Source organism: Hirundo rustica, chromosome Z (assembly GCF_015227805.2).
Source record: "Hirundo rustica isolate bHirRus1 chromosome Z, bHirRus1.pri.v3, whole genome shotgun sequence".
In the NCBI taxonomy this organism is placed as follows: Eukaryota; Metazoa; Chordata; class Aves; order Passeriformes; family Hirundinidae; genus Hirundo; species Hirundo rustica.
Genome location: NC_053488.1, coordinates 5,307,890 through 5,334,984, shown reverse-complemented (window position 1 = coordinate 5,334,984; position 27,095 = coordinate 5,307,890). Strand labels below are relative to the sequence as shown.

Below are 27,095 nucleotides of genomic sequence, written 5' to 3'. Positions count from 1 at the left end.
ACACATTCTTCTAATATGCTTTTATGTACAAATGGTCTTGATGAGTTTGGTTGCTTAGGGCTACATTGCATGTGCTCATTCAGCCTGACTGTTTGCTAACCAATTGGAATGGTACCCCGTGAGCAGAGCGTGGTCCTGCAACGTGTGACAAAGATTTGACCTGACAGTTTTACAGTAGTGCAGTGCATGGAGGTTTAGAGCAACAAAAAGGGGCAGAAGGGACTGCATGGCAGAGACCTGTGCTGTTCCTGCTGCCTTGGCAGCAAAAATGTGTTAATGCTCTAGTTAAGAAAACCTGAAAGTCTGCTTTCTCCAGCCCCTTTTCTCTCTCCTGTTTTACTTGTGACACTGGCTCGATGTGGAGCCATCTGTATTTTTACTTTGTTTAAAATACTGTCAAACCAACTGTGTTTTAATGAGGGGACGCCTATTAATTCATTACTGTTGGAAGACATTTCATTTGTCTTTGGTAGGTTATTTTTGCATTTCAAATTTGAGATGCTTGCATTTTGTATTGTGAACTTCTTCCTTATGCTGTGCTGTAGATTGGCATGGAACATTCTTCTTTCATCACTTCTTTAATGCCTTTATTATAACTTGATAACTTTGTGAACAGTTACTGATTCTTCAGGGATGTAGTGAACTTTGGTGTGAACTATTCCTGAGCTCTTCAGCACAGAGGCAAAATACACAGGTGTATGAGAGCTTGTAACTTTACATGTCTATAATCTGCTGTATGGTAAAAAAGATAAATGGTTATTTAGAAAGGGCGCTGAGTAGGTTTTCCTTGGTTTAGTCTTGAAAATTCCTCTGTATTGTTTTCTTTTGCATAACATGTCCTCTGTAAATGCTGTGAAAGAAAAAGACAAAAGTGACTATTGGGAGTGGAGATCAAATAAAATCAAAGTGTGCCATGAGAAATTAGGTAGCCTGAATAGCAAACAGAAAAGAGGTCTGTGAGTGATTTTGATGGTAATATAATGAATGCATTAATTTGTCTTTTTTGCTTTTAAGCAAAGATACAGTTGCTGCTTTTATTTTCATAGTGGTGTATTGGTTGGAACTCAGATAATCTACTGGATTTCTTATTGCATGTTTTCTGCTTTGGTCCTTCATTATTTTATTCCAAAAAAAATGTCAGGAATTATTACCTAGAGGCCTAAAGTTATAGCTTGTGGCTTGTTTGTCTGTTTTTCATGTAATAATGAAAGTTCAGCTCAATTTCATTGTTAATAACAGAGTTATCTAAGCACTTAGGTATTTCTTTAATAATAGAGGGGGTTAGCCTTTCTGCCAGCATACAGAAAATTAAATTTTGTGTTTTTCACATACCTGTATTCCTTTACAGCAGAATTCACCTTGCCTGTTGCAGTTAACCAGGTGGCAAAACCTCATCTTCTTGCAGAAATAGTGTCATGTGATCTTATACCTTGTCCTTGCTTTGTCTTGCAACATGCTTATGTCAGCATAGTCTGTGCAGTATTGCTGGTGTGTTTGAGAACTGTAATATGTGCAGGCAAGCCATATCTGCTAAAGATAAGGAGCTGTTGGTGAATGAATTTCCCCCCTGACAGCAGCTCCTCTGTCTGCTGCATTCAAAAGCATGCACACCTCACCTTTGGCTCTAGAAATCAGTTTGTGTGCTAGCAGGAGGAGCCAAAGCAGTCGATATTAGCAAGGGCAAGGGCAGCCCTGAAATGTGGAAAGAAACAGGTGGAGAATTAAGAGATGCAGCTAAGTATCTGGTAGGGTCAGTGAGCAATCGTAGGAGGAATGCGAGAGATGGGAGGGGAAGGCAGGAGAAAATGAAGATAACGGCTGAGGGGAAGGAATTACCTGAATTTGAAAGGAAATGGCTCTGAGGAATGCATGTGTATATCTGAACGACAACATTCATGGAAAACATGAGTGTTTTCATCAGCAACACTGTTAAAGGCAGCAGTTGTAGATGCCAATGAAGTGTCCAAGTTCAATTGTAACGGGGAAAAAAAAAATCTTCTGTAGAAGGAGTAGCCTCTTCTCTCCAATCAACGTAGTATTATCATATTATTATAGTTTAAAAGCTTTCAAAATGCACACTTTTAATTTCTACTGATTGAGCCGGAATAAGATGATGTTTTGCACTTGATTTGTCTGTGTCAGTAGAATAATGAATGGTGGATTAAATAGAGGGGACTTAAGATAAAGAGGAAAAAACCCCAAGCCATTGCACACTAAGATTTAAAATACAACTGAAAATTAAAACTCCATAGTGAAGACTAGGAGTCATAAAACTTGTATGCAAACTTCTGTGTTCAGAAACTTGTGTGATGAGTTCCTGGGAGCAGAGCAAGACAGAGTAAGATCCCTGTGTTCCTCCAGAACACCAGAGTAGGTTCTTATGAACTTTTGTTTATTCATGCTTCTGAGAGAGTTGAATCCTAGCTTGAAAGCAGCTGAGGGGATCTATTTCTGTGTATGGTTTGATAGAGCTGTAAGAGCCTTACCTGAAGACCACACAGTGGATTCCAGGAGATCTTGCTCATTTTAACTTGACACTGCTTTGACAAGGAAATTTTGAATCTAAGAGATTTTAAGGAGATACTGCCACTATGGTTTGGCTTCAGTATTCTAGTCTTGTCACCTCCTAAACTGTCTCTCTTTAGTCTGTTGTGGGTTCTTGTTTTTAATGAGCTTGTGTAAGTTTCTGTTCACAGCTGAAATGCTTTTGGAAACAACCATCTGTTAAGCACACTAACTGGCCAGTTGTTGAGAAAAATCCTGAGCAATGTTTTGGTTTCTTCAGAGATGGATTTTAATGCAAAGTCTCAAATTAACTCCATCTGGGTGGTTTACTTTTTGTTTATCACCAGGTTACAATTTGACCAGTGACATCAGAAACATCATCTGGGAGAGAGATAGAACTAAGTCTGCTACCTCAAAGCAGCATGTGCTAGTGCAGCAAACATTGGGCTTCTGTGCTGGAAATCTGCCACAACTGAGGTCTAGGGAGATCTATAAGCTAATCTCATTCTTTTCTGCTTATGAGCACAGATTTTATTATTTTACAGACTGGGTGTTATTGGTCACCATCCTAATAAATCCTAAATGCCAGAGCATTTGCCTTTTCTGTTATGGATATAGAGGACTGTAGTGAACAGCAGAGTGTGGTTGTTCAGCAGTCTTATTTATGTGTGCATTGTATGTCTCAAACTACCTACGTTAATAATATTGCTTTATTTCTCAAGAGCATGTCATTCCCTGTGGATATATTGAACAACTACAGCCATGAGGAGCTGGAGAACTCAGCAGAGGACTACCTCTTTGACCTTCGGTGGGGGAATCCAAACTCTCCTGAATTCTTTTCTCTACCAGACCATCGCAAGGTAAAAACCAGCACATACTGTAGGATGGGAGATCTTAATGTCCTTGTAGAGCAAAGATTTAAGATTTCCAGTCCTACTTAATTTCAGGATTATTTTATCAAAGCTTTTGTATTTTCCAGATTCAGAATTTGTATGTCAGACTCTACTTTTTTCACTCTGTATTTGTGTTTAGATCTGGGTTTCAGTTACTGTGTGCTGATTCTAGATAATGGAGCTGTATATATTAAGAAATTTTTAAAAACCCAGAAAGCCCAATCTGACTATAACCTTAAATTTTCAACTGATAAATCAAGCCTAATGCATTCTCAAAAACCTATCATCACTAAGGGTTCATGATTTACTTTAGCTATCTGGCTCTTTTTGTATCCCAGTCCTTCAGTGTTCATCATGTGTGGGTTCAAGTTTTGATCAATAAGCTTCACTAATTTCAAAAGTGGTTCTTTTTTCTTTATCTGAAATATTCTGTGCTGTTATTGAGCTCTAGTAGAGAATAGCTGTGACACTTTTATGTTTTAAACACTTATCCCTTGTGTGATGAGTTGGACAGTGTCAGTTCTGTCCAGACAAATGCTTGTATTAGAACCAGTACCTATAAAACCAGCAGTGTATAACTTTAGTGAAAAGTATGTGAGCTGAGAGGATTTTCTGTGGGATCTAAAGGTCAGTGCCACAGATTCCTTGGCAGAAGCAGAGTCTGGACTACTTTCCTGCATTTATGCAAGTGCTGTATTGCCTAAATGTTTGCTTATATTAATGCCCTCATTTGTGACAATAGCATGTCATTGTCTTCTTAAATTTGTTAAGCAAGTCTGTCTGCCACATCATTCATGTCTGTGAAGTTTTTTTTACATTGATTTAATAATGGAAACATGTGAATTTAAATATCAAAATGCTTTTCCACAATGGCACTTGATTCCTTAAAAGAACATTTATTTGACCCTTTTCATGTTTTTCCTGAGTTGGAAAATCATGTAGACAACTTCAGAATTTATAACGTGTAACTTCAGGGAACAAAACCCTTTTGAATTTGCCTTCCCACTGTAGCACATTAGAACTTGTTAACAAACACAGTTTTGCTGTGCCAGTTTGTTTCAGTGCTTGACTGACTGCCTCATTCTTCTGTTGGCTTTGACAGCTTGCACAGTTGGGACTGTTGAAGTGAACATTATGCTGGCTCCTTGCACACCTTCCTTCAGTTGCGCACACAAATGCGAACTGTTGGCAGAAGCGAGCTGTACAAATTAGTGTGGCTAAGTCTGCCAGAGCTTGAGAGTCAGAGCCCTTTAGATGTAGTTTGTCTTCAGGAATCTGTGTCTAAAGAAAGGACTGAAGTCTGATGCTTGTCTTTTGCAGTTAGCCATTAAGAACTTGATTTTCAATATTCTTCTTGTTTACCTTGATAAACATTCTCTGTGTGTTTTACTACTGTCATTTGAGCAAGAGTCTACTGAATTACTGTACGTTCTTGTTTCAGGTTCCCATTAGCTTAACGTCTGTAGGCTTTGTTCCTCTTTATGGTGAAGAGCAGACACACAAAGTTCTTGCGCTGTTTGCACCATGGGACTCACTCACAGGTTTCATTTTAAGTTTTTTATCTCTGTATTGCTTTTTTTTTTTTTTTTTTTTTTAAAAATGCATGTAACCAGGCCCTTCCTCATTTCATGCCCATAAATTTTCCACTTTTCCATTGTGCATTTGTTGTTCCCTGTCTTTTGGTTCACATACTATTATTTTTGGTTGTGGATTTATATACACAAGTGCTATAACTTTGCACACTAGTCAGATCAGAACTGGACCCATCGATATGTAGCAAAATAACGGTGGTGATTGTCTGGACCATAGTGTAACATGTATCCCTTGATCTCTTTATGTATGCTTCACTTCTCCAAAAGGTATTTATTGAACATTCTTGGAATCCATTAATTTGCACATGAATTTAAATGCTCTTTATTAATAGTGATTGATCAGTGTTTTGTGTAAATTCATCTTTAGCTTGAAGTCCTGGCATAGTTCTGGCTGAGATGAAGGGTTTTTGTGGGTTTTCTCCTTCTTCCTTCCTTCCTTCTTCCTCCCCTTCCAGTTCTCCATGTTTCCTTCTTCCATTTAATGCCTTATACATGATTGCCAAGTATGCCACAAATGCCTATAGATCACACTCTTCCTAACTGCTACTTGCATGGCTATCAGCCTTTTTACATTCATTGAACTCCCTAAAAGTTGCACAGTTTCAATATCAATATCCATTAGCCACCCAATAGTAAAATACCTGTATGACTGAGACTTTTCTTGACAGGCAGTTTTTTGTGAAAGGAAGTGTTAAAGCACAGTGTTGAAAGATAGTGCTTATGTCTGAAAAATAGTTCCTGTATATCATACCACAAAAAAAAAAAACCAAAAATGAGAAACAAACCCAAACAAACAAACACACACCCCCTCCCCCTGCCCCCCCCAGTGTTTATTAGTCTCAGTTATCAAAAAATTTTTTGACTAGGAAGCATTTCATATGGATGGGGGTGTACAGTGCCCCATTGGTTGTGCTAGGGTAGTAGGAGCTACATTAATATAGTGCCATCTAGAAGATGCCTGATGTGATTACTACGTTGTTATTCTTGAGTATTTAGCAACTTTAATGAATATGTTTCTTTTGGAATGGTAAGAATCACTAACTTTTTATTTCCCTTGTTTCTTTCAAGCTGTAGCCCTGTATCTTGCTGACCAGTGGTGGTCAATTGATGACATTGTGAGAACATCTGTCCCTGCTAGACAGGGGCTCCATCAGGTAAAGCGCTCCAACATTCACCTAGCCATTAATCCTATACTTCAAGATAATGGCAAATAGATAGTGTGCAAGATATTACGTTTTAATTTCATTTAGAAATGAGAGGGCTGTTGTAAGGAAGTAGAGGAATAGGTACAAAGGGGAAAGGAACCTCAACATGAATATAGTGTCTACAGCAAGAATGACCTTTGTACAGCGGCTTCATATGTAGACAACTTAGATGTTAGCCATGTTACCATTTTTTTTTCTTTACTCTTTAGAATATTGTGATCTGGTTATGTTGAAACATCTTGGTAGAATAGTGCATTGTACCATAGCAGTACATATTGATCTTATCAGAAGACTAGAAAACCAAAAATACTGTCAGGAATGTGTTTGACAGAAGCAAGTTGGAGCTGATGTCTTGCAGTGCCAATACATGAAGTTTGGAAAAGTAGGTTGCCTGGTATCTGCTTTATTGCTCATCATTGATTTTTGTTGCCATTATTTAATCCTGTGTAGCATGTCTGATTTTTGCAATTTTAAAAATTTTCTGTAGAGAGTTTGGCATGAAAGCCTAGCTTTCTACATACTTCTTAATGGTATGGAAATCAGGAAAGCTGAATCTTTTATGAGGGAGGTTGCTGAGACTCAGCGTTGGAAGAGATCATGGTTCCTGCTTCCATCACAATAAGTAGAATAGTGATGAACTCAAACTCCACATATAAAAGGAACCCTGTAGGACAGAGAAGAGGATATTGAATTCTTTATTTCATGCCACAGAAACTGTTGTAACAAGTTTCTTCACTGCATCATGTCCTGTTGCCTGCCACTCTATCAGGAGTGATTGAGTGTGCCAAGTCCTGCCACCCTGAGGCTCATCATTTCTCCTTTGTAAGACTTCAGTCACCTGCTAGCCCAGGAATTCTGAGGCTGACGTACTGCTATTGCTTTTGGTGAACGTTTCTTAAGTACAAAAATAGTTTTGAGTTAGATCATAACATTCTCACTCCACTGCCCTTCTCCCAGATTTTATGCGCTGTATTGGGAGTGACATTGAAGATGTGGAATATCATGCTTGTGATTTGTACTTAACCTATGGCAATGGATTCTGAGCATCTTCTTGCCTTGTAACAAACCTCAGAGAGCCACCCTGCTTTAGCACTTACAGCCTTCCCTTGAAATCTGTATGCAGCTGTGTTAAGTAAGGCCCTCATGTGTGGGTATTAACTAACCTGACCAACCTTCTGAAATGTTTTTTTCTGTGTTCTGTCAGGTGAAGTCTGTTGGAGAGAGAATTGTTCTCTATGTTCTGAATCGAATTATCTATCGAACGCAAGAAATGGAAAAAAATGAGATCCCGTTTCTCTGTCATGGTAGCAGCCACTTTGCTAAGATCATGTGGAAAAAAGGAGAGGCTGTTGGGTTCTATTCCGTCAAACCTACAGGTAGAACGTTTGAGGATTGTGAGATTTGGGGGCGCTAAAGGAGAGGAGATAGCTTTTTTGAAGAATATTGTATTAGTAGTCTTTATAAGCCTTTGCAGGCCTAATTGAGTTGGTATTTTCCTGCAGTCATAAGAGATCGGGTGGCTGGTAAGATCTCTAGCTGAAATACTTGCATGCTTTAGCAATATAAGTTCTTAGATTTCTTCATATTTACTCAATGTATTTAAAACTGTAAGAAATTTGATATACCCAACAGCTATAATTTTTTTCTTCTGTAGAACAATTGTTTACAGTTGGATTGGACTGTGTCTTGAGCTGAAGGTTTTTCTTTCAAAACATTTTTGAAATTTCACCTGTGTTTTAATGTGTATTGTATTCTCCAAATGAGTAGCCCATGTGGAAAAGATCACTCTGTAAGCATTTTTTGAAGGGTGGTGGAACTCTTCAAGCATCCCAAAGTAATGTAATCACTCTGTTCAAGTTTCCCTTGCTTGAAAAATGTAAATAATAATGGAATCATAGAATGTTTTTGGTGGGAATGGATCATTAAAGATCATCTAATTTCAACCCCTGTTGAAATGGGCAGGGACACCTTCCACTAGACCATGACCCCATCCAGCTTGGCGTGAACATGGGATGGGGCATTCACAGCTTCACAGTTTAAATACAGTTTGAACATCCCCTTTCAGGGATGGGGCGTTCACACCTTCTTTGGGCTGCCTGTCCCAGAGCCTCACCACCCTCACAGTGAAGAATTTCTTCCTAATATCTACTCTCCTGTGGCTTAAGGCCAATGCTACTTATCCTATCACTGCATGGCCTGGTAAAAAGTCTCTCTGCAGCTCTCTTGTAGGCTCCTTTCAGGTGCTGAAAGGCCACAGTTAGGTCACCCCAGAGCCTTCCCTTCTCCAGGCTGAGCAACCCCAGCTTTCTTCACCTTTCCTCCTGCAAAAGGTGCTGCTGCCTTTGCAGCAGCTGATTGTTTTCATGGACCTAAATTAAGTGCGTTCATGGGTCCTAAAAAATACAAGGTTGCAAAGAGCAATTGAGTTGCATAGCCAACTTTGTTTCTTACTGGCCTTGTAGAGAAGAGGGCAGCTCTTTGGCATAGTTCACAGGTTCACTGAAGGGCCTGAAAATGGGTTGGCTATTAATGGACTGTCTTAATGTCATTATATGCCATCCCTTTCTCACCACTGAGTTCATAGGTACCCTTGAAATCCTCTGATACTGCAGTACCTATGTGTTGTGACCATCTGTTCTGTGTTTGTTTGATTTAGGATAATATGTTGTTTACCAGAGAATTTCAGTGTAAAATGTCCTAGCTTTTTTTTTGTCTTCATTTAAAAGACTGCAATCATTGTTTCAGCGATTAAGCAAGAACTGAATTAGTCTTCGTATTTGTCCTGAGAAGTAATGTAATCAGCATAATAGTGTAATTAAATAATTTTGTTTTCTCCTATTCCCTCCTCCATCTTTCAGCTTCATTTTTACTACAGTTTTCATATGGAACTGTATAGTGAGATTTCAAAGTGAGCCTTTCCTGTCTTGTCTGTCCTTTTTTGGTACTACTGACTTCTTTTGTTACATTATTCCATTGATGTATCTTGGCAACCTTATGAAGCTTGCTCAAAAAAGTTAATAAATTGGTAATATAAATTATTTACTTTTAATAAAGTTATAAGTGATTTTAATAACTTTGCTTACTTTTACTTACTATTATATAGTTTGGAATTTTTATTACTTATGAAAGTATTTATTTAAATTATGCCAAAATCCGTGCTGCGGCACGTCAGTCAGCATGCAGTTATGTCATCCATACTGATGGATATTTTTTCCCTCTGATTATTTCAGGAAGTGTTTGTAGATCTCTTCTCCATCAGAAGTATAAGTTGCCAGTGCTAGACACAATGTTTGTTAGAAAGAAACATCGTGGGAAAGACTCTGGGCTAATCATGTTGGAAGATTTTGTGGATTCCTTTACTGAAGAGCCTCTTGGCCTGCGATATCCACTGTCATCCTTAATGTATACAGGCAAGCTCTTAAAGTTTTTCTTCTGATCTTCTCTGTGGTTTCTTTACATGTCCAAATGAGTATTGTCATTCAAGCTCCGCGTTTGTGGCCTCATCCTCAGGTTCTACATTTAATTTTCTGCACTTTGGTGAAAGCTAAAAACCCTGATTTGTTTAAGATTAACTAGTTCCTGATTCAGTTTTTAATCCTCCGTGTAAAACTAGATTATTTGAACTCTGTTGGCTTTCTGCTGCTGTGAAGTTTAGCACTGTCCCATTTCCCCCAGCATTCCCTGTAGAATGAGCTGACGTGTTTCTGTGTGGGATTTAATGTGTATCTGCCTACAGCACCTTTTGCTTGCTCACACCTAAACCTCATGGGGTTGTTTAATTCATGCTTTCTCTGAACCTCTGGTGAAGAGAACATACTAGGCTCTGCTTTAGCTTGCATGTCCGAAGGCACAGTTCTAAAATACAAGGAAAGCATGTATGGTTCTTCCATTAGCAGCCTAAGGGGAGTATGTCTTGTAGGAAATCACATGGATTCTGGAAACTATGTTCTTGGGACTGTGTTCAGACAAGAAGCACATTTCTTTTGCCCTGTTTTTCAAGGCATGTTCCTTCTTAGGCCATTTGCCAGGGTTCCTTCTACGAACATTTTTATCTGGCCTTCTTAACCAGTAGAAATTTTCTGCTTTTCCAAGCACCACAGTCTGTCACTTGGTCTGACAAGACCTGATTTGTTAGGCTCCAATCAGGAAAATTACTTGAGCAGAATTTAATGACTAATTAACTTCTGTCGTCAAGAAACGACACAGTGGGGATCTTGTGCCCTGAAACTGTGCATCAGTAGTGAACCAGGTGAAAAAAATGGTAGTTTTTCCTAGCAATTACCAAAGAATAATGTCATGCCTCCTTACCTGTATGTTTGATACAGGTATAGAGAGAAAAGAGATGGAAGGAGAGCAGCACAGAAAATATTCTGGAAGTGAACAGTGATTCAATGGTAACATGTTAACACTCCCAGAGGGTTCTTGTCGCAGATGCCTACGACAGAGTGAGGTGACAAAAAGCGCTTGACTACATCCTCTGCTTCTGTCCTAAGATTTTTGTTGGCAGGAACAGTCACTAGTGAAGTCACAAAAATCTCAAGTGGTTACCAGGAAAAGAAGAAAATCCCATTCATCTTTGTTTGCAGTTTAAGTTAATAATGGAAAGTATTTAAACCTATATTAAGAAAGGATTAATTAAGAAGGAAGTCTAGGGTAAAGCAACATTGTTTATTTGATACTCAGCTGTTTTGTTAAATAGTTCTTTCTGTTGTTGTTTGTGTATGATTGTAGATTGCAAAATAATTTGATTTTGGATAAACTTTAAAAACTGAGTTATAGCTGAATATATAGTATCTCTAATATAGTGTTTTTTCTTGTGTTTGCTCAGCTTGTAAGCAATACCTTGAGAAGTATCCTGGGGATAAAAACCTTCTGTGGCAAGTGGAGGGAGGAGGAGATTGGTTCCAGAGAAAGTCTATGATGTCTATAGTGCAAAAGGAAAATCTCAGAATTGCAGGTATGCATGCTTTTTTCTGCTGTTTTATGACACTTTGTAGAAGTTGAACAAATAATCTACAAGAGTGACTTCTGTGGTCAATGTGTAGAAACTAGCAGCAAGATTTCTCTTTGTCCTGAGACCTGTGAGATCATATTTGGAATGGTGTCATGTTTTAACCCCAGCTGGCAGCTAGGTACCATGCAGGTGCTTGTTCACCCTTTCCTCCCCCAGTGGGATAGGAAGGAGAGTCTGGAAAAAAAAAGCAAAACCTGTGGGTTGAGATAAGAACAGTTCAATAATTAAAATAAGATAAAATATAATAAATATAATGAAAAGGGAGACAAAAACAGAGAAACAAAAGCCAAGAGAGAGAAGTGGTGCACAGTGCAGTTGCTCACTACCTGCTGACAGATGCTGAGCCAACCCCCAGGCAGCCCCTTCTAGTCAACAGCCCCCATTTTATTTACTGAACGTGATGTTCTGTGGTGTGGAGTATCCCTGTGGCCGGTTCAGGTCAGCTGTTCTAGCTGCACAATTTCTTGTGCACCTGCTCACTGGCAAAACACAGGAAAGTGAAAAGTCTTGGACACAGGATAAACTCTGCTGAGCAGCAATGAAAACACTGTATTATCAACATCATTCTCATACGAAATTCAAAATGCAGCACTGTGCCAGCTTCTAGGAAGAAAATTAATTCTATCCCTTTTGAAAGCAGGATGATATCCACTCCTTATTTTCTGTATCTTTTATGTCATACCCAGGTTCTGTTCTTTTCAGTTTTACCTTTCCTGTCTTCTGATATATGCGCACACATTACACACATGTATCATTGCCTTAGTCTGTTGAGTTCCTTTAGTCCATGACTTTGGGCTCCATCTGTCATAACCGTCTTTCGGGGCAGAAAAAATGCATCAAGGTGGATTTTTGTGTGCTGGAACCAGTTCTGCTTCCATCACCACTGCACTTGTTTGGTTTCACAGAGTTAATTCTTCATTGGTCTGGGTTATTTTTACTGTTATACCTTTGATATGGCAATTGAATGGGAATTGGTTTCAGATCCCCAAATTCAGAATGGTGAAAACGGGTACTGTGAGGTACCCAGTTCAGTGGTGGACATATAACCATGAAAGAGACAGTACAAAGTGTTATATGGGAATTAACATCATGCAATTTAATTTATTAGTTACTCTCACCCAAAACCAAATCCCCATAAGGAATGCAATGGAATTCCCCATCTTCCTGCATTACCTGCTAAATGGACCCAGGTACTTGACCAAACTCAGTTCCACAAAATATTTTGCCTTTTCCTGAAACATGAATAATGCAGACTGTTTCTCCCTGCATATTTATGCACACGACAGGAAATGTATCCCTTTCCATAATGTGTATAAGTTCAGACTGTGCTGTGCTAGACTGACTGTCAAATTCCCTAGTGTTTACTTAACAGGTGGCTTCTGCTAAATGTGTGTCCCAATGTTTGAAGGTCCTGCCACCCACTGCTCCAGGATAAATGGGTAACAGTCTGTTGTATAATTTCATTTTTCTGGAGGCTGGTGCATGACAGAGTGTGATATTCCCACTCAATGCCATGGTGTTTGGCCCAGTTGTCTATGATGTTGTTTAGGAAATTATTCCCACTATCTCATTCTGGAATTTCTGGGACACTGTCATCTTCTTAAGGCTTCTCTCTTAAGTTCCTGGTGGTGGTATGAGATTCAGACTGTTTTCTCTTCTCTCTAGCGTTTGCTTCCACCATTATAAGCACATAACATTTTCCTTGCAGTTTTGGAGGGGTGTTATATAGTCTGTCTGCCCAGCCTCCCCATGTTTCTGTTTCTGATGGCATTCTCCATACTACAGAGGCTTTAACCACTTGGCCTGTTTAATTGCAGTGAATGTTTCACATTCATGGATAAATCGTGCAATTGTATATATGGTTGAGTCCACCCCTGGGTCATGTGTCCACCTATAATTTGCATCTCATCCTTGATTACTTGAGGTGTCATGGGTGCACCAAGCTAGAAATAATTTTCCCTTGTATTGACAATTCTGATCCTCTTGAGTCGCTTCAGTCTTAGCAGCCTCATGCATTTTCTGGTTGTTCTGACATTCCTCTGTGGCCCATTTCTTGCGTGCATGAGTCTCTGTGTAAGGTACTCCCACAGCCAGGTTCTCCACCTCGACAGCAGTATCTTCTCACGCTGTAGCAGCTCAGATGGCCTTACCTTTTGGCTGCTACTCTGCTTCCATCACTGCAACCACCCCACAGGGCATTTGCCACTACACAAGTCAGAATAGAACTAAAATATTGGCCATTTTTCTCATTCAGAGATGTCTAAAGCCAGCTGGATGGCTTTCACCTCTGCAAACTCACTTGGTTCACCTTCTTCTTCAGCATCTTGTTGTAGGAAACTCAATCTCTGATCCTTTCCTACGATGTGACAGAATAATGAGTAAATAAGGCATATTTCTTCTCATTTTCTGGTAATTTACTACAGAACAAGTTCTTTTCAGTAAGGGTCTCCTCTAGTGATATTTGAAAATCTTCTCAGGCCAGTCCTTGATCACTTTCAAGATTCCTGGGCAATCCAGCCAGTGTAGTATTTCTGCTGGTGCACCACTGTGGTAGTGACTGGCACCTGTGGGGCTTCAATAGCCCCACAACAGAAGGATCTTCTGAGAGAAAATGCCAGGCATACAGATGCTTAATTTCCCCTGTCTCCAAGGCAGCTGAAGTGAAAGACCAGTGGATACTCTTTTTTGGTCCTTGAAATATCCTCGTCTGAAATAATCTGTGCCAAAGATGCAGAGAGTCTCTGGGCCAGTCGCAGTGGAATGATTTTGCCACTCATTCCCAGACAGGCTAGTCTCAGCCTCCAATATGGTCAGCTGTTGGGATCCCCTCTGTCACTCCAGAGCTGCAAAATGGGTTCTTCCCCTCTATAGCATGATGGCATTATGGCACATCCTGCACTATGGCACATCTTGCCCACAAGAGCCTTGTACTCTTGTGGGTTTGACATTCTAGGCCGCTGGATCCTCTCATTCCAGTGAAATTAACTGACCCTCTTCTCCCATTGACAGGAGACAGGGTCCTCTAGTACTGGGTATAGAATTCTCCACCCACTTCTTGTGAAAAAGGAATAGAATTCTTTACCATAGAATCAGGAGTAAGGTTAGCCATTCCACTCTGCCTGGGAAATGGCCTGCTGGAGACTAGAGCAGCAATTTTCCTGGAAGAATCCACATTTGTGATTGTTTTTCCTTGCAGTTCACATACCCCTGCGTCTAGGTGGAGGTGAATTTTCCATCTCATTTTTTCATATCCTTTCTGTGATCCCACAGGGTTTTAAAATTCATGGTGTGTACTCTTTATCCTCTTTCTTTAGCAAAAGAATGCTCTCTTAATAGCTGAGATACTTGTCTGTACAGGTGAGGAGTAGAACCTGTCTTCTTGCTGGAACTCCTGGAGTTGTTTTTCATACTTTTTTGGACGGATTTTTTTCAGAACTGAGAGGCAAGTCCATAGGTAGGAAGAGAGATTTTCTTTGTATTCACAGAATTTGCAAACCACTTCATCCACCGTGGGTACTTCTTCATCTCTCCAGGCCGTTGAAGGCAATGAGTTGGCACATGATGATGGTGTGTTACATATACAAATATCTACCATGTGGGTTGTGTGCACTGGACTTTGTCTAGATCTATATATGACTGCACATTCTTTGGCTCATAAGAAATCTTCTCTATCACAGCTAGCTCCCTCAGGTACTAGACACCTCTCTCTCCATGGTGGTCCACTTGCCTGGGTGACATAGAATGTTATCCCTGAAGAATTTCCTTCACACTTGACAAGCAACTAAGTGCAACACATCTGCTTCTTCCCCCTTAGTGGGGTGGGGAGGAGATTCCAAGATAAAAAAAGAACATAAAACCTCTGGATTGAGACAGGAACAGCTTAATAATTGAAATCGAATTAAACAGAAGCATAATATAACAATAATGGTAATAAGAAGGGCGACAACAAAACCAGAAAAATAAAACCCAAGGGAGAGATATTTGGTACACAATGCAGTTGCAGTGATCAGGCTCTTCCAGATTATATACTGGGTTTAACAATGTGGTATGGGATATTCCTTTGGTCAGTTGTCCTGGCTGTGTTTCTGCGGAAGAACGGGACATCACATAATGATCAATATGATCACAGTGAGCCATTTATTGCACCATAACCATCCCTTTTATGCAGTTTTTAGCCTTAATCACGCGTTTCATGCTACTTTACAATTGGTTGCACCCTAAAAGCACGTGTTAGCCCTTTAACTTTAATTGGTTGATTGTTCTTGCATATGCAGCAGATTACACAGTCCTTTTTTCTGGCTCTCATCTGGTTCTCATATCCCAGAGTTGTTTACCATCTTTTGTTCTTCTTTGTACGTGACTTCTGCATCTTGTTCTGCTCGGTACGTGACTTCTGCATCCTTGAAATGGTTACAGGCCTATTCTTCCAGATAAACTGGGTTGCTCACATGTCCCCATTTTTGGAGGAACTCATCCTCCACATCCCCTCCACAGCTTCTTGTGCACCTGCATAAGAAAGTGAAAAGTTCTTGAATTAGGTACAACTAAAACATCAATGTGTTATCTCACACTAAATTCAAGGCAGAGCACTATATGAGCTGCTAGGAAGAAAAGTAACTCTATCCCAGCTAAAAGCAGAACAAATGATTATAATATAAAGGTACTGTAATATTCTCTTTCTCTGTTTCATCTTTTAAATCTTCACACAGAGGCCTCAAAGAAGGAAAGTAAGAGTTTGCAAGCAGAGGATAATCTTAGTCAATCTGCAGTATCTGAAGCAAGTGGACAAAGGATGGAGGTAGAAACACAGCTAAGTGTAGGTACACAGTCTGTTACCTCTTTTTTTGATTGTATTGTTACTGAAAAAACAGTTATGAGAAATTATTTTTGCCCGTATCAGTTCGCCACAATGTATATAAAAGATAAAGGGTTTTGTTACTTTCTGCATGGATGTAATGCTTCCCAGGTTTGTAATGCCAATGGCTGAGGTAGATCATGGGGGGGGGGGTTGTTTTGTTTTGGTGGGGTGTTTTTTTTTTTTTGTTGGTTTTTTTTTTTTGTTTTGTTTTGTTTTGTTTTGTTTTTCTTTTTCGTCTTTTTTTTTTTTTTTTTTTTTTTTGTGTGTGTGTGTGTGTGTGTGTGTGTGTGTGTGTTTTGTTTTGTTTTTGTGGGCAGGTGGGGTTTCCCCATGCATGTAGAAAGTCTGTCCTACAGCTGTCAGGGTCTGGAATTTGAGCCTTTACTGGCAGATTACATAAAGGAGAGTATTTCAACTGTCTCTGGAATTAAACTCTTTAGAGTGGCTATTTTTAGGAGAACACATTTATGTCACAGTTCAGTGCAGTGGCAAATGTTTGATTTGCATGGGGAGTTATACCTTGTACATACAAAAACACCGCAGCTCTCTTTGAATGTATTTGATAATAGCGACTTGCTACAGCTGCTTGTGGACATGTGGTCATGAATATATTTGGGTCACTAGATATTATGGAGCTCTTCCTTTATTTTATTTGTGTTCTGAAATCACACAGAATATGCTTGACAATCATTTATAGCTCCAAATACCATGAGCACGGATTTGCATGCTTCAAAGACTGTGTTATTGACATGACCATGCTTTTGTAGAAGTCAGTGCTTTAATTAAAAATGGGAAATAATGGCTAAATCTATATGCTCAGATATTAATATTTAAAGTTTAGATTTGGAATTTAAGTCAAGTTTTCCCAGTTGAGAAAATTAGTATTTCCCAAAGCAAAATTGACAGAAAAGTAGTGATGTTTTTAATCTCTCAATGACCAGAAGCAATAACTCTTAGTTGTCTTTCTTTTATAACAGTGTCTCTAGCCCCATTTCTGAGTTTTAGATAGATTCCAGTAATGATCATATTAGCAAAATGATCTAAAAACTTAGAAGTTTTGGTTATAGGGCTATATGAATATACTTAGAGAAAATAGCTGAGTGATAGTAGTTGTTTTGATTTTTGTTGCTGTGAACTAATAAGTCAAGCCCTGGTTTTGTCCATTTCCAGAGGAAAAGACAGTTAATACCAAAGAGGTCCAGCTCCTCATAGCTTGGTAAAACTGCTGGCAGCTCTGAAATTGGCATCTGCACTATCTATAAGCAGTTCAGCAATGGTTTGTAAATTGTTGGACCACCTGAGGAAATAAAATATCCCACCTTCCCCCAAACCATGAAAAAATATTCCCCAACTTTAATTTTCAGCTTTCACTTAATGCTCCCTGTTTTGTGCATTTTGATTCTAGAATCATTTGTTGTTAGTTTACAAATTCTTATGTATTTAATACTCATTTGAAACTACTTCAAACAGTGGAAGGTAGATGTGGCCACTTTTTGCCAGCTTTCTTCCACTTCAGTATTGGAAGTGAGACTGGAAAAATGGACCAGGATGCTGATAATTGCTATTTCAGATTATTATTAGCAGCTAAGAAAAAACAATGTGCATAATTTTATTTTAATGTGTATATTTTGTACTCACTTTACTGTATCAAGTGCTGGATCCTCAGCTAACTTGCAGAAAAAAACTAAGGTATTGGGAAGATATGGAGAAATAGGAGACAAAAAAAAAGCTCTAGGGAGAGGGACCTAAGCAACCTCTTGCGCTGACTGTGCATGTAAGCTGCATTACTGATAAATCACCAAGTTATGGTTTTTCTTATTTTTTACATGGGTTGCCATATTCTGTTGGGTGTCATGATGAAAATAAAACTATATAATAGGCTACAAGTATACGCACAAGACTTTAAATTTTGCCAACCACTGCAGTGTAGTCCCTTGGGTTTATACAGAAAGGGGAACAAACAGAAAGAGGCTCCTGTAATTGAATTATGTAGACCCTTGTTATAAATAGAACTGTTAGGAAAAAATCTTTATAGTGACAGGTCACTTTCACATCTTATCTTCTACATTGAGGCCAGAAGTAAAACACAGAAAAACTAGTCATCCATGACACAAAGATAACTTTTAAAAAATATTAAATTTATTGAGACAGAACAGTTAGCTATAAATTAAGAATTATTATAGCTGCTGTTTTATAGGATCGTTACTATGAAATAATGCTTTAGAAAGATGCAAGCATAGGTAGGATTATGAAGTTATTTTAGTCAATTCAGAAAAATTTAGAATAACATTAGCATTGTTTTTGCACCACAGGCTGACTCTCAAAAAGGTAAAGAATCAACAGATGTCCACGCAAGCACATCTGAAGGTAAAAATAACCTTGATTATCGGTATTGCAATTACTCTAGATCCGTAGTTTTGCAGGCTATTTTACATCTTTCTGTTTTACTTCATCTCTAAAATGGAGATAAAAACATGCTTTCTGCTAAGGTGCTAGGACTCAACTCATATACCTTTAAGAGGAATTCAGATAAAATTGTTATGAGTCTTGGTAAAGATACTATTCAGAAAAAAATGTACCCCAATGAAATGCTGTTTTAGTGGCACTCAGTTTCTTTCACTATTTTGGTTGGGGAGGTTACAGGTAGATCTTAGACTGAATTTGTTCACTTGAATTTTCTTTTTGTGTTATTCTCCTAAGACCCTAACGTAACTCATGTTTCCACCTGGACACGAAGTGGTCATTTAAAACGTCAGAGGCTAAATAAAAATAGACAGGAACCTGGACTTGAAACTGCCCAGCGAGATGAGGAAAATACTCTTCAAGTGTCCAAAAGCAGGTACCAGGGGCCCATTTTTACTGACTTCCTATTTTGTTGCTTGGGCAGTCACAAGCTGCGTTAGAGTCTCAGGGTGTGCAACTGGTATTTCTTCTCCTTTCTTCCTACTTTACTTGCTTGATTTCAAAATGACCAAAAGCAAAGTCTAATGCAAGGAAGGAAGAAAGCAAAGTGAGACAGCATTTCAAGAGTGGTTGCACCAAAACGTAGTATCTGTGAAAGCTCAGTGGATACTAGAAATAATAGGAAGAGTGAAGGCTGAGAGTGTCCTGTTGCAACTGAATCTGTACAATGGTAAAAACACTTGGATTCACAGCATAGTTTCTTGAGAGAATATATGTGGAGTTGTATTATTATGTAGTATGGGTACTGGAGTACCCATAATATTCTGTGTGGTCTTTGAGGAGGTATCCCTTCCTGACTTCTTGTTACAGTTGATACGTTGCAGTAAAATATGATCTGACTGTTCAGCTTGGGAGCTGGTCACTGCTTGTCAGCTAATAATAGGTGTTAGAGGGAGCCATACCTTCAAAGGAAAGCCCTTTGCTCAGACAATGTTTTAAACCATCATATCTGATCTAACATCCTGAGAAGAGCCCAAAAACGTTTCCAGTTTAAATTATATTAGCCCGTGTAACAATCATCAGATGTAGATATGAAGAATAGTATGACTTGTGTGCCATAACAGTTCTTACAGCACAGGGCTTGGAGTAATAGTTTGCACTGGCTTTCCATTCAGCACATCGATTTTAAGGAAATAAATAGCCCCTTCCTCCCTCATAGACAGTGTGCCCACCCCACCCTGCTCCTTGTCTATGTGTCCCTCATTCTCTTCCAAAGAAACCCACTTCAACTCCCAAAGCCTCTTTCTGACAAACTGAGGGTAACTCAATTATTTTCAAGGAAATCACTCAAGCATGTTCCATGTGGTTCCTTTAAACACAATTAGGTGTGGAAATGCAGTAAGAAAACTGTGTTTTCTTTGTGCAGTTGAGGCTTTCAACTAGATACTGCCTAATTTTTCTGTTTAAATTGCTCTGTGGAATTACAGATATTGTATTGCTGTGCTGCACTGTCAGTGTACTGCTCTAAGCTGGTTCAAACAGGTTGAAGTGGCATAGTTTGATGCTGCCACAGCTTGAGGAATGAAGGCATCAGGACAGGGTATCAGCTTGGTAATTTCCTTCTATGCACACCAACAAATGGAACGGGGTCTTCTGTTGTGCAATTTCCTGTGGAGTGTCTTAGTCTCAAAACCGGCATGTAGGATAAAACCCTCCAGTACTGCCTTTACTATGAGATCAGAAAGTAGACTCCTGCAAATCTATTGAATGCGCATTTTATTTGCTGGTATGTAGTAGTTTCAGTTTGTCTAAAATGCGAACTGAATATTTGAGTTACTGTTCCTACCCTGCAGTGGTGAGGCAGTGCATCAGCACTTCATCTTTAGCTATTTGCTAATGTAATCTCTAGCTGATGGCAGCTTCTTCACCCATGATAGGTTTATTGCCTTGAATTATTTTCCAGCCATGGCCTTTGTAATATCTGTATTTTCAATGATTAGAAAAATACAGTTGCTTTCATATTCCATAATTTGAAACTGTGTCTGCAGTGGGGGTGGGGGGAAAAAAGAAGTTGCTGCTTTTCTTAACCCTTTTTAGCTTTCAAATATGTAATGTGCACTACTTTCTAAATTTAAAATAACAAACTTAGAGAAATTTCAGATTTCTTTCCCGTAAAATGGAAGTGAGACAGATATAATTTTATAATTGTCAAAGCAATTTTTGTCTTTGATATTATTTTTTTCCTAATGAGGAGTTAGCCATTTTTAGATGCATTTAGTTTTCTTGATTTGTATTTCCCATGGCAAGCATGCACTACATAAATGGTCATGAGAGAATTTCCCTGCTGAGATCACCAGAATTATGTATTAGTCTAAAAGGTATCAATGTTATTTATTAATCTAAATCTTAATACCTGCTGCAGGCCGGAACTTCTTGCCCACACATCTGAAAGCTCTGAAGATTTAGTAGAAGTGCCTAAGGGGGATACTGCTGAGAAGGATGAGGAAATAATTGTTGAAAATGATGGCCAGTCAGTATTAGAAGAGGAAATGCATGCATCACCCTCTGAGAAACAAAGTGAAACAGAGGTGAGCTGGATGGGACAGCAATAGCAGCTGGAATACAGCTACAGCTTCTGCTAATTATGGTTCTTGCTACCTTGCTCCATGTGATTCTCAGCTCTTTGATTTTTCTCAACAGTGCTTCGTTAAGAAGTGTACTGAGAAGTTAAGGCTAGTACCAAATTAGTTTCAGGGAATATTTCACTCCAGAAATTTTGAACAACAGAGTTCATAGGATCTTCAGTAAGGTGAATTTCTAGCTTGTCTACCATACTAATTTTCTTCATTGATTTCTTCTAATAAGAAATTCCAGAGAACTGGGATAAGGTCAAGATCTGACCCAGTATCTCTAATATATATTTTAAAAAAACGTTTTTTGAAAAAGTCAGTAGCCAGTAAGCTTCAGTGACCTCTCTTGGCTCTTTTTACTTCTCCACCTAAAACTTGCCTGTTGGATTTAAACATCAACTTTAAATCCAGCTTTTATCTTCAGCTTGTTAACATCTTGAATTTAAATTTTTGAATATTCTTTGTGCCTAGCAATGCTCTCAGGGTTTTATGTTCTTACTGATGAGAAAGTGGACCTTACACATATTGAGTTCAAGGAATGACTGCAGCAGGCAGGAGAGATGCATTATAAACTTCTTTTCTTGGCTCCTGACCGTAAGCTCTGGTGACATATTTAGTGCAAGTGACAACAAATTAATACACTGCCTAAGTTAGCTAATCTTCATTAAGTTCTGCTGCCTTAGTACACAATTCTAGATATCTGATCTATCTGCTTCTCACATTAACCTGCAAATTTAGATCACATGTATGCCCATTAGTGCTGAGGAACAATAGCTGGGTACAATCTTGATTTACAAACGTGATTTACGTTTTTTTAGGAAATGCCATCAGAACCTCTTAATGGTGAGGTCACAGAAGAAACTGGTAAAACTTCACTCGTGGCTGAAGGGGAGACAGTAAATGAAGTTCCCAGTGGTGAATCAAAATTGCCATCTGAGAATCAAGGGAAAGAACCTGTAACGCTGTTTGTTCCGCTAACCCTTGATACTCCAGCAAAACCTCCAGAAGACACTGAATCAGAGAAGGTGAGAGAACTGAATGGAAATGTGAAGTAATTTTTACTTCAAAGTGTATGTATCTTGCAGGGATCTTCTTCTTTTGTTAAGTGACAGAAAGTAGCCCCTATCATTGCATGAAATTATTGGGAGCAGCAATTATTAAGACAGATGATGTAAATCCATAAGGAGAATAATATTTCTGTTTCAATGTGCAGAGGTGGGACCTATATGCATGTGATACCCAAAAGAAAGATACGTTTGCAGCAGTTTGCCTTGACAGTCATGAAACTGCAGTTTCTCACTAAAATACTGTTTTGGTAAGAGTGAGAAGCCACATACTTACTTTGTCTAGTAATTCTTGCCTGATGAGGTGTACAAATAATTAACTACTGTTAAAATGCCTTTGCTGTCAGAACGCAGGTTTTACTGTTTTTCTGTTCATAGTGCAAAAGAAGATCATTATATGCTAGCAAAACAATAATTGTATTTGTCTGAAATAATTTTTTCCCTTGGGATTAATATCAGAGTGCTTTTTCTGCACCTCAAATTATTCAACTATTTTGAACAATTTGAAGATGAGAGAGCAACTCTGGATTTGAAAAACAGGTCGCAAAATAGTCTTGTGCAAAAAAAGAGGACTGTCTTATGTGTTATGTGCATAGAATTAAAAACCTGCTGAATGCCGAGCTATCCTCTGGGGCAAGGGGCAGTAGATACTCAGTGTCTTTTACCTTCAACTAATTCTCCTTTTGATTGTTTTGACACCCTTCACCCACAGGCTTTAAATGAAAATGATTCAGAAATGCTGACTGAAGAAGTTGCATCAGTAGAGAAGGAGGGTACCGAAGAGCAGCAAGAATCTGAAAAGGCCAGCACTGAAAATGCAGCTGCTTCAGCATCAAAGGAGGAGCCTTCTGACAATGGCCTGCCCAACTCTGTGGTAACTGAGGCAGCGGAAGAATCTGTTTCTGAAAACTTACCTTCCTCATTAGAAGATCAAAATGAGGAAGCAGGGCACAACTCGCAGGAGACCCCTGCTGCCTTGGGTCAGAGCTCTTTGGTGATGGTTGAACTTGAGGGCGTTTCTTTTCAGCAGCCTTCTGGACAGGAAGCACAGAAGAGCCAGCTGGAGGAGCCCTCGGAAGAGTCTGCAGAGCAGACGGATCACTACACGCAGGCAGTGGCAGAGCGGGCTGCTGACAGCAGCTCTGAGGAGGCAGAAATCGAGGTACCCATTGTGGATCGGAGAAACTTGCGAAGAAAGGCTAAAGGCTACAAAGGGCCACCCAAGAAAAAAGGAAAGCCAGCTTAAAAATCAAACAGTGGTAATTCATCTATTTATAACTAGGCTATTTTGTGTAAAACATTAGGGTGTAACCGCACCGTATCTGGCACAGGACACAAGTGTTTAAAATTCTGGATTTCCTCGGGTTCATCGTTTTTCCTCAAGTTTTTGTTTGGTTGTTTTTTATATTTAAGCACTAGAAATTGAACTTCTTTGTAGTATGAAAGTAAATAGCCAGTCTCCTCTCTTCATAAAGGTTGTGCTATCAAAGGGGATGGTTTGTATATTTGAGGTGGTAGTCATGGAAGAAAAATGCATTGTGAAATCCTGGCTCTGTCAAGATCCCTTAAACTGCTGTAGACTTCTATGTCATTGGACATCACTTGAGATAATATGGTTTTTTTTAATAACTTTTGTGTTCTCTACTGTGGAGAAAAGCAGAACAAGAAAAATCCTCCTTTGTTTCTTGTTCCCTTCCCACAGGCTTAAGAGATTAAAAGAATATAAGATTCTTCATTCTAAGTCTCAAAATGTACAAGAAGGTGTAGCTCAGTAGATCAATGCAACGTGGGCAGCACTTGTCTTTCATGAGAACCACCTGAAGTAGCTGAGTTGGTAGAATTCAGTGCAGTGTCTGCCGCAGTGCTGCCTGATAATGGATTTCTTGAGCAAAGATTAAGAGATGCCTACTCACTAAATAAGAGATGCCTACTCACTAAACTATTTGTAGCTTCCAAAGCAAGCATTTTGGTAAGCCCAAGTTTTTCCCAGAGTGTATGCAATGAAGCCTCCGTATGGAATCATTTGAACTACCTTCCTACCTACTTGCATGTATTGAGTGGATAGCTGATTACTTGTTGTATTACAGGAAAAGGATATGACAACTCTTGATCTTGTTTTGGTCTGAATGGAAGTGGTTCTTTGTGTTTTCCAAATACTTGGCTGGTGCTGTGGGGTAACTATTAAAATGTTGTGTCTTCCAGGTGTGTGACTCCTGTGAGCACTGACATTTCAGGTGGTTGTGATACTTGTTAGTGTGAGTATCAGTGGGTATTTCAGCAAATGCTTGTTTGCCAAACTTCTCTGCCTTTAGGATTTAGTGGGTGATACCTTGCAAATACTTCTGATTCCCACTTTTGTTTTCTAACTTGAGTGTAATTCCTGGGATGGTATCTTCCCAGTTGATGACTTTTCTTAAGCAACCGAGCTTTGCTGTATGCAGACAAGAACAAACCCAGATTTTCATGCTTATTTCCTTTCTGAGGTTCTCTTGACAAACCGTGGACTTCACTTGTCACACATACCTGTGTTAGCCTTAGTTTGCTATGGGTTTTTTTCCCCAATAAATGCAGCTCCTTTTTTAACGGGCTAAAAACTCAGAAATAAAAGAACAGTGATTCTGAGAACAGGAAATTACGCCACTTTTTGTCCTGCGTATGCCTTTTCCAAGATGCGTGACCTAGTTTTTCACAGCGTCTCAAAAACCGAGGTACAAGGTTCACTTGAATAGTTGCAATGCTGTCTTAACTTTTATCCCTTTATGGAGGTAGTGGAAGAATCTGGGTTTTGGATTTTTATGCTTATACAGTTTAACTCTATTTATAAGATATTTTAACTATATAAGATACATTCATACTATTTTTTTCAGGTGATGAAGTACCATGCTTCTTTTTAATTTGTTAAGAGCAACTTATAGAAAAAAAAAATAGGCAGTTTTAAAAAATAAATATGTGTTACTTAAACTTTAAATTCAGGGTGTGTGAGATTACTGAGTTAAATCTGGGTTTCTTGAGCTCTTGCATGTAGCTATAGTGTCTTATCAATGTACATACAAATACTTGTTATGAACCCCATGACTGATAGATATTCAAGATCTTTCCTGATTGTGTGTAAACATATTCAAGTGAACCTTAAGCATTTCTAAAACACATAAAGCTTTTTATATAAAGCACATAAGACAAAATTTTTTTTATTTTCTGTGTGGCTTCTCTTTTACTACTGAGATTAATTGTTTATTAAAAAAAAGAAGTGGCTAGAAAACCCATCTATTGCATTGCTAAGAATTGGGGATTTTTGAGGACTGGTGGCCTAAAACAGAGTGGTTATATACAGTATACTGCAACTCATCTTCCATTTTTTAGGGCAAGCTTTACTTAAGAGTAATCTTCTGATTAATCTTGAATTGATACAAATGTATCCACTTTGAAACTGTTAAGGATTCTTTTACTTATGAGCCCAGTAATTTCAATTACTTCTAGGTGGAGTTTTGTTATGTATGTTTGTCACTTTTATTCCTGGTGAGGTTGGAAAACTGTTCATGAGAAGGTAATTTCACTCACCTGGCTTTTACTTTTCATGGCTAAGTTGGAATGATTTCAATTAGTATCTTTCTTTTGAGACATTTGCAGAGTAAATACATAAAGATTATGATATTAGGATAGTCTTGGTTTCTACTGAGAACAATAAATTTTTTATCTCATTTCAGTGAACCAGTTTTAAATACTGAACTTAAATTCACATGTTAAATATATACCCTTGGATAGATATCTCTGTAAATCCGGGGCACCTGGGATAATAACTGATGAACAGACTTTTACAAACAGAATGTGGGCAGTTGTGTTGCAATTAGCAATTCCAATAACCAGTACAGTCTTAAAAAATGGACACTGTTCTGACAGTGATCGCAGCAGTACTTTGAACCAAAGGACATGTTTGATTTCTACAACTTCTTTGGCATCAATCTTTCTCCAGTATATGCAGAGTAGCAAAATCGAAATACTGACTTTAAGTGATAGTTTTTATTGCTGCACTGATTGTCCCAGAGGAACAGTGGTTCAATATCTTGTTAATTCTGTTACACTTCTGTAAGGGAATATGTCTGACAACTATTGACTGGAGTGTTTTACCTTGGGGACTATTAACTGTCTTATTAACATCAAAATCTTAAACAGTTTTAAAGATCCTATTCCACCAGCAATGAACAATTAAAACATCAACTTTACAGAAGTTTGTACCAAATGTTATTACAACATGCTGTGGAACTATGTGTGTACAGTGAAAGCAGGCAGTATTATTTTTGAGCTTTATTTAGTCTAGGAATAGAGTTTAAAGAACATTACTTTGTGACTTCAGCCTTGCACTTAAATGGTAAATGGTTTTGTACTTGAATCCAATATTTGTTCTAATGTCTGTCTTGTAGTGCTTCTCCCATATTCTCTCTTGGTCATTTTTAATTTAATGCAGAATTCTTGTTTGCTGTTCTGTTTCATAGTCCTTCGCATGAAAGTGTATACATCTTATTTCAAGAGCGCTTTAACTTATTTCAGATTATGTCCAACCTTACTGCTTTTTTGTACCATTTCAGTTGTAAATGTCAGTAATCAAATTGATCATTTACAATGCCATTGACACTATTAGCAACAAATTAGCCTAAGTTTCAGCTTCCTTGCTTCTAAGTGACTGTTCTAAAATATTACTATGGGGATACACTTTAAATTTACTTCCACAGATGTGGTGTTAGATGTTTTCTAAACTAGTGATATACCCTGTTTATAAATCTTATTAAAGATGTATTGCTATTGCATAGTATTGTACCTTAGTCTTGTTACTGTGTTAATTTTTCCTTTTTTTTTTTTCTTTTTTTTTTTTTTTAGTACTGTCTTGGCTGCTTTTGAAATGTTTTGAAGTAGTAATAAACTTTTATTTTGTGATT

General features: G+C 38.5%; 1 protein-coding gene across 3 annotated transcripts in view; it reads left to right on the top strand.

Annotated features, from left to right (window-relative positions):
- Positions 1-27,095, top strand: part of FAM169A (family with sequence similarity 169 member A) — a 38,525-nt gene extending 11,430 nt beyond the window's left edge. For 2 of the 3 annotated variants that reach the window (XM_040091247.2, XM_040091248.1), the window contains exons 2-13: positions 3,228-3,365; positions 4,840-4,939; positions 6,059-6,144; positions 7,400-7,571; positions 9,426-9,605; positions 11,024-11,152; positions 15,919-16,025; positions 18,380-18,434; positions 18,768-18,906; positions 20,893-21,058; positions 21,919-22,125; positions 22,877-27,095. In XM_040091247.2, the coding sequence (XP_039947181.1) occupies positions 3,228-3,365; positions 4,840-4,939; positions 6,059-6,144; positions 7,400-7,571; positions 9,426-9,605; positions 11,024-11,152; positions 15,919-16,025; positions 18,380-18,434; positions 18,768-18,906; positions 20,893-21,058; positions 21,919-22,125; positions 22,877-23,410 (2,013 nt within the window). In that variant the 3' untranslated portion in view covers positions 23,411-27,095. The remainder of the gene's footprint in view (positions 1-3,227; positions 3,366-4,839; positions 4,940-6,058; positions 6,145-7,399; positions 7,572-9,425; positions 9,606-11,023; positions 11,153-15,918; positions 16,026-18,379; positions 18,435-18,767; positions 18,907-20,892; positions 21,059-21,918; positions 22,126-22,876) is intronic. The other variant, XM_040091249.2, reaches the window with a different exon arrangement.